Source organism: Hibiscus syriacus, unplaced genomic scaffold (assembly GCF_006381635.1).
Source record: "Hibiscus syriacus cultivar Baekdansim isolate YM2019G1 unplaced genomic scaffold, ASM638163v2 tig00111088_pilon, whole genome shotgun sequence".
Lineage (NCBI taxonomy): Eukaryota > Viridiplantae > Streptophyta > Magnoliopsida > Malvales > Malvaceae > Hibiscus > Hibiscus syriacus.
In genome coordinates this window covers 2,059,118-2,066,314 of record NW_024062978.1, presented here as the reverse complement: position 1 = coordinate 2,066,314, position 7,197 = coordinate 2,059,118, and the positions used below count along the sequence as shown (strand labels likewise).

Sequence of the window (7,197 nt, the reverse complement as noted above, 5' to 3'; positions counted from 1 at the left end):
AAGTTGACATTGAGATGCCAATGGTGGCAGCCAATCTATCTGGTATTTGGAGTTTGTACAAAACAACAATCAATTTCTACAAGAAAACAAGCACAAGTTTCAATGTTTTCACATGCGAATCCAGTTTACAATGCACATATTCATCTCATTGATGTACAAGTCAATAAAGTAAAATAACTTATATAAACTTTGGTTTATATTTTAAAAAATTAACAAAACCATGTACTTTTGAAACTAAAGAAGTCAACTGTTAGAGTTTCAAAGCAAAACACAAGGATTGGTAGACTGACCCTCAAAGTTAGATGAACAATTTACCCACACATTCTTAACAACTTGAGAGTATATAAATTTCATGCAAAACAAAATTACCAAGTTTCAATAAAGAATGGTATATACAATCTGTGGCCAGTGAATAGCCAATCAGAACTCTTCAATCACCAAAAAATTAAATGTCAGTCAACTCTGTTTTTTTCTCTCTAATCATTAACAATAAAAATCATCACCAATTGCATCAAAGCCGTCAAAATTAATTATCTCACGGTGATCCAGCCTTCCGAAACTGACCAATTCGGTGCCTCGTCACAAGCCAATCGATGAATCCGATCCGAAGGTGATGGAATGTGGCTAGAAAACGAAGATCCGATCCTTGAATTTTCCTGGAAAATTGGTTGAGAAGCCGTTGATTGTTTTGAAACCCATCCTGGGAAATCGAAATGACATCTCGGTGACTCTGAAAATTCTTCGAAATAACAATTTGGAGACGTTGATTCTTCTTCTTCTTCTTCTTCTTCATCGTCAGCCATGAAAGAATGATTGAGGAGCATCTCGGCCGTCCATCTCTTCTTCGGGTCCTTAACGAAGCACTTTCCAAGAAAATCTTTTCCTTCATCGGATAAATCTCCAGGAATCCTCGGCAATTCATCGCTAGTCCCAATTCGAATCAACAAAGCCGCCACGTTCGTCCCTGGTTTGAAATTCCAAGCCGGTTTCCCGGTAAACATCTCGACAATGGCGCATCCAAGGGCCCATATATCTACCGGCGAATCATAATCGCACCCATTAACAGACTCTGGTGCGATATTCAAAGGGGTTCCCCTGATTTCCATCCTCTGTATTTCTTCCCCGTTTCTCTTCGCCAAACCAAAATCAGCTATCTTCACATCACCATTACCAAACAAGAGAATATTTTGAAGCTTAATATCACAGTGAACAAACCCTCTGGCGTGAACGAAACTCAGCCCTTTCAGTATCGACTTAACGTATCGTCTAACATCGGATTCCATCATGTTCCCGCCATTTTTCTTCACCTGATCGGCCAAGCTTCCTTTGTTAGCGTACTCCAAGAACATATTATAGAACTTCTTTCCATTCTCGACGGTATAATCGTCGCCGAAACAACGGATGATTTGCGGGCAAAACCCGAGTTTTTCAAGCACTTCCTTCTCGTTCTGGAGAGAAACAGAGTGGATGGCATCACATGACTTGACCGCCATTAATGGAGAAATTGGGAAACCTTTTCTTGGTACAACCAAATTGACAGTGCCGAAACTTCCATATCCAATAGCATCCCCGCGAACCCACTCCATTTGAATCTCCCAACCTCAACCCAAAGAACTCAGTTTTTTTCGGTTTGGGGTTTTGGAAGAAACCGTAGGGTTTTTTTTCTTTGGGAGAAAGAAAGGAATTGAGGAGTGACAGAATCAGGGTTCGCAGGGAATTATGGTGGCGGAGAGTGCTTTTATATATGGACTAGGAGATGGACTTTTATTTATTAAGTGTGAAAATTCAATTTTCTTCTAATTAATGCACGTGACGTTTCGGGGTTTTTTTTATAATTCGATTTTTTTTCAAAATTTTGATATGAAAAAAACAGCTTAACCCCAGTTTTTAAAACGTGGTGGATATGGCAAATCCCCGAATATTTTCACCTACGTGGATATTTAAAACTCATTTTTTTCACGAATTAAGTGTCTTTCGTGGTAAAAAAATTGTTATTATTTTTTTAAATATTCGGATTCAAATATTATAGATGTCAAAGGTTGTAAACATTCAATATTAAAATATTAAGAGTTTTTTTAAACAAATATTATCTTATACTTACTTCAAATTAATAAAAAATATTATATTTTTAATGTAGAAATAAATATATGTGTTCCTCTTAATACATTAAAGGTGAACTTTTTAATGCTACAATTTATTTTAATTTATGTTCCTTTTTCAATTAAATTATAAATTTTATATGGTATTTACTGACTTATTGTGATTGGTGAAGTTTAAAACTTATGATGCCGACATATAATATATAAATATAACCATTGAAAATAACTTGTATTTAAAAACGATTTAGTTTTGACATGAAAAGTGAGGTTTGGTGATTGTGGGTCTCTCTCAGTCTCTTTCTAATTTCAATGCGTAAGGTACACAATTTCTCCATGTCACTTGAAGAAAAAGAAATGCAATAACTTGATATTATTTTAGTGTTGTATATTAAATTAAATAATTAATTATGTTATATGTATTGTAAATCGTTTTGAATTTACAAAAAAAAAAATTATGAACTGACACATACATAAATATTAATGTCATAGATTTCTTTTTGGATAATTAAATTTTATTACTCAATAGCAGTTGACTGCTACAAAACAATATAGTTCAAAAATACAAGGATCACCCAAAACAAAAGGCAATCAACCCATCAAACTATACTCCATTGGTTACAAATAGTAATATTAACATAGTCTAATCTACTAATAGTTCTTCCCCTTAGATGAATACCAACAATTTCCTTGATAGCATTGAACATTTCTTCAACAGTAGATGAATGACCTTGAAAAAGCCTCTTGTTTCTTTCCTTCCATATGGTGTAAATTAAGGCATTCGAAGAAACTTTCATAATAGAAGTTAGAAGGGATTTACCCTTCCAAAGCGCAGCTGCCCAACTAAAGAGTGCAACCCAAGAAGGATGTCTAAACCGTAATCCATTGATAGAAAAAAGAGCAGACCATAAAGAGGAAGCAACGGGGCACTCGAAGAATAAATGATTCCTAGTTTCCATTGCAGCAGCATATAAAATGCAGTGGTTGTCATTAACAGTCTCCATTTTATGAAGTCTTTCTTTAGTAGGAAGTCTGTCAAGAAATGACATCCAGACTATAAGACTATGCTTAGGTATGAAAAGAGGGAACCAAAGCAAAGAGTGCTATTGAACTTTAGGGTTCTTTACCCTAATCTCATTCCAGATATCACTAACATTTGTAGTATCAGATGACAAAATAGAGGAGGCTTCAAACCTTAATTTGAGGATCTGTTTTAAGTTCAAGCTCATGTTTGATTTAATAGCAACAATCCAGAAATCATTAGCATTGAATATGTAATTCCTTAACCAAGCCACCCACAAAGAACCTTCCCCAGCCAAAATTTTCTTTATGTGAATCATCATGCAAGCTTTGTTCCATGATTTCATGTCTTTAAGGTCGAGACCACCCTCTGATTTAGGTTGGCAGACTTTCTGCCAGCTCACTCCAGCACTAGCAACTGGCTTGTCAGCCCCTTTCCAAAAGAATCTTGAAAATAACTGCTCTATCTTTTTAATGACAGAGTACGACAAGAAAAGTTACCTACACCAAAAATTAGAAATGCTAAATAAAATAGCTCGAACAAGCTCCAGTCTACCAACATAACTTAAAAACTTCCCAGACCAATTATTCAACCGAGCTTTAATGTTGTCAATAAGGGTTGAACAATCATTTTCTGAAATTTTCCTTGTGACCAAAGGAATGCCCATATATCTAATAGGAAAACTGCCTAATTTGAAACCAGTAATCAATTTCAGTTCTTCAAGAGTTGAATAAGAAATGCCAGCAGAAAAGAAATCACATTTGGAAGCATTTAATTTAATGCCAGGCATCTCATAAAAAGAATCAAGGACAGAAGTGACCCCAATGACAGAATCCACAGTGTCTTTATAGAAAATTAAGAGATCATCAGCAAATGAAAGATGAGTAAGACCAATACGTTTGCATTTGGGATGATAACCAATCAAACCTTTAGTGGCAGCCAAGTTCAAGAGCTTAGACAGAACATTAATAGAAACTCAATCCCCTTGCCTAACTCCCATTGCTTCTTTAAAATAACCAATAAGGCTCCCATTTAAGGAAATTGAGAAGCTTGCAGTAGAATACCAAGTTTCAATCCATGAAATAAAGAGAGAAGGAAAACCAATAGCTTTTAAAACAACAGAGATAAAATCCCAGCTAAGAGAGTCGAAAGCTTTGTGGAGGTCAATTTTCAATGAGCAACGAGGATAGATATTCTTCCTATTATAGCCTCTCACTAATTCCTGAGCCAGAAGAGTGTTATCAACGATGGATCTGCCCTTAATAAATGCAGATTGATTAAGAGTGATGAGGTCTGGGAGAAGTCTGGACATTCTATTAACCAGAATTTTAGATATGGCTTTATACACCACAGAACAACAAGAGATAGGTCTAAAGTCTTTGACCTTACTAGGATTAGGAATCTTAGGAATCAATGCTATTGTGGTAGCATTAAAAGCTGGAAGTAAGAAGGATTCCCTGAAGAAATAGTTAATGGCAGTAGAGGTATCATCCCCAATAATAACCCAAGGCTTTTTAAAGAAGAGAGGGGTGTACCCATCAGGGCTAGGGTCTTTGTCATTACCTTGATAAAAGAATCCTTATTTAATTTCATCTTGAGAAATATCTTTAATAAGGTCAGCAGAGAGATCTGAAGGCAATGAAGATTGAAGAAGGTCTTTGAGAATATTAGGATCAGTGAATTTAACCAGAGGGTCAGGAGTGCTAATAGAATTTGTGAAGAAATTGATCACCTCAGTGGACATAGCCTCAAAAGTTTCCAGTCTGTTCCCCTGGTCATCAATAAGAAGTCTAATGGTATCTCTTTTATTTTTAAGGGCAAAAGCATAATGGAAGAATTTGGTACATTTATCACCTTCTTTAATCCAATGGACCTTTGCTTTTTTGCTTTAAGAACATAGCTTCAGCATCTTCAAGAGACTTTAGATCCTTTTGTAAGGGAATTTCCAAATCATACCCAGCTTCACCTTTGAGGGGTTTGAGCTGTTGTTGTTCCAGTTCATCTTTCTTAAGCTTAACCCGAGTGGAAAAATCACTGTAGAAAGAGTTGTTAAGGGCTCTAAGATGAGTTTTAAGACGCTTGAGCTTAAAGGAAAGTTTTTGCATAGGGTTTCCCATAGCAGGATTGTTCCAAGATTGCTCAACAATATTAAGAAAATTTGAGTGATGGGCCCAGAAGTTAAAAAACTTGAAGGGTTTTGGTCTATTAGCCTGCACTTCTTTGTGGGTCCAGAGAAGAGCCATGCAATGGTATGAGATTCCAGGTACAAGCAACTCAACCTGGGAAGAATGAAAGGAATTAACCCAATGGTGATTAATAAGGACTCTATCAAGTTTCCTGGTAAGGAAAGAATATTGTTGTTTGTTGCTCCAAGAAAAAGTTGGGCCAAAAAAGGGGTGGTCAAAAAATCAAGTTCAGAAACGACATCCTGAAAATCTATCATATTAGAGGAGGAAGAAGGACCAAGTAGTTCAAAATCAGAAGACTCATTGGGGTTCAAAATGATGTTAAAATCACCACCTATGATCCAAGGCAAGTGACCTAGGTTTCTGTCCAAATCCTTTAATTACTGCCAAAGAAGTCTTCTTTCTCTACCATCATTACTACCATAAACTACAGTGATGATAAATGGCATACTAGAATGGGAGCCTTTGATGGTGATACATTGATTAGAGGCATGACAGAAGGTGAAGTCTATGCCCTTTCTCCATAAGATCCAGATTCGACTATTGTGGGTATAGTCATAATTTGTACAGACAATCCAATTAGCAAATTTATTCTGAAGAATATTCAAAGACTTACCAGCTTTCACTCTTGTTTCTAGCAGATAAAGGACATTAATTTTATTTATATTAGCTCTTCTAATGACACTAGCTTGTTTATGAGGACAATTAAGTCCTCTAATATTCCAGAATCCACAGATCATTGGGAAAGAGAAGTAAGGGAACCTCCACCTCCATCCATCTCAGAATTTTTTTGCTTTGACTAACTTGTCTTTCTTTTTCTGTTTTAGGTCATTAACAATACTGGCTACTCCCAAGGAAGCTTGTCTAATTTTTCTTTGTTGGCCTTCAGGAACAGAAGAATAATCATCAACAACACTAAGAGCTGTAAATCTGTTATTTGATTCAGATAAACCTAATTTGGATTTGTTCTTTGTTGGTCTACCCCTACCCCTCTTTGAGTTAGAAAACTGAGAATTAGATAAAGTATCAGTATGAACATCAGAAGTTTTAGAAAGAGATGGATCATTTCCTTCACTAGAAGCACAGGTAAGAGCTATTGTATCTTGTAATTTATCAGCAGAATCCTCTACAGTAGATTCAATAATAACATCAACAATATCAACAAGATGTTTAAAGGTGTCAACAACATTGTTAGGGATATTAGGTTCAGATTCTTGCAATAATTCAATGCCTCCAACAGCGGGCTCAGACACTGGAGATGAACTAGAGACTTCTTTCTTTTTCCAAACTTGTTGTTTAACAAGAGGTTGATTTTTCAGAGAGATGCAATTTTTCTCACTATGAGCGAAGACACTACATTTCCTACAACAAGAGGGGAACCAAGGCACCTCAACCACAACAGAGGTGGTTTTACCATCATTAAGAACCACGTCAACGAATTTGGGAATAACATCGTTAACGCCTATTTCTACACAAACTTTGGCATATTCCAAGTGGGATTTTACAGCAGTTATATCCATAGAGAGGGGGTAACCTATGGCACTGGCAATATAACTCAAGCCAGTTCTAGAGAAGAGCTCGAGGGGAACATTAAAAATATGAACCAATACTGGAATTTGAGATAGGTCAAATTGAAGCCTTTTCAAGTTAGGTTCCCACTTCCTAAATATTAGGGGTTTGTTAAGGATATGTCAGGGTCCACTTTCAAGTACCCAATCTCTATTTGATTCTGAATTAAAAGAGAAAACATAAAGGTTATTTCCTACGAAACTGACTTGGACTTTGCTGCCCTCCAGAGCCCTCTTCTATAGATTATTGACGATGCGTTGCATTGAAGCGAAATTAGGCACAACACCAAGGAATTGACCAACGAGCGATAGCTTCCATTCTTCAA

At 36.2% G+C, this 7,197-nt stretch overlaps 3 protein-coding genes across 3 annotated transcripts; all 3 read right to left on the bottom strand.

Annotated features, from left to right (window-relative positions):
- Positions 1–348: 348 nt before the first annotated feature.
- On the bottom strand, positions 349–1,668 carry LOC120152403 (mitogen-activated protein kinase kinase kinase 18-like). Its single transcript, XM_039164624.1, has one exon. It carries the CDS (start codon positions 1,584–1,586, stop codon positions 531–533), a length of 1,056 nt encoding a protein of 351 aa, XP_039020555.1. The 5' UTR covers positions 1,587–1,668; the 3' UTR covers positions 349–530.
- A 1,027-nt stretch (positions 1,669–2,695) lies between these two features.
- Positions 2,696–3,100, bottom strand: LOC120152383. The gene has a single exon (XM_039164608.1). It carries the CDS (start codon positions 3,098–3,100, stop codon positions 2,696–2,698), a length of 405 nt encoding a protein of 134 aa, XP_039020539.1.
- A 99-nt stretch (positions 3,101–3,199) lies between these two features.
- On the bottom strand, positions 3,200–6,823 carry LOC120152382. Its single transcript, XM_039164607.1, has 5 exons — positions 6,108–6,823; positions 4,991–5,454; positions 4,135–4,680; positions 3,677–4,044; positions 3,200–3,583 (listed from the first exon to the last, which is right to left on the bottom strand). Exons 1-5 carry the CDS (start codon positions 6,821–6,823, stop codon positions 3,200–3,202), a joined length of 2,478 nt encoding a protein of 825 aa, XP_039020538.1.
- Positions 6,824–7,197: the final 374 nt, after the last annotated feature.

Bases quoted from the DNA above. Each gene is read 5' to 3' on its own strand.
- LOC120152403 (XM_039164624.1), bottom strand. From the start codon at position 1,586: ATGGAGTGGGTTCGCGGGGATGCTATTGGATATGGAAGTTTCGGCACT.
- LOC120152383 (XM_039164608.1), bottom strand. From the start codon at position 3,100: ATGGAGACTGTTAATGACAACCACTGCATTTTATATGCTGCTGCAATG.
- LOC120152382 (XM_039164607.1), bottom strand. From the start codon at position 6,823: ATGGATATAACTGCTGTAAAATCCCACTTGGAATATGCCAAAGTTTGT. The intron at 5,455-6,107 runs GTTAGTCAAAGC...TTTCCTTACCAG, and splicing joins AAACAGAAAAAGAAAGACAA to GAAACTTGATAGAGTCCTTA. The intron at 4,681-4,990 runs GTCCATTGGATT...TCTTTTATCAAG, and splicing joins CTTAAAGCAAAAAAGCAAAG to GTAATGACAAAGACCCTAGC.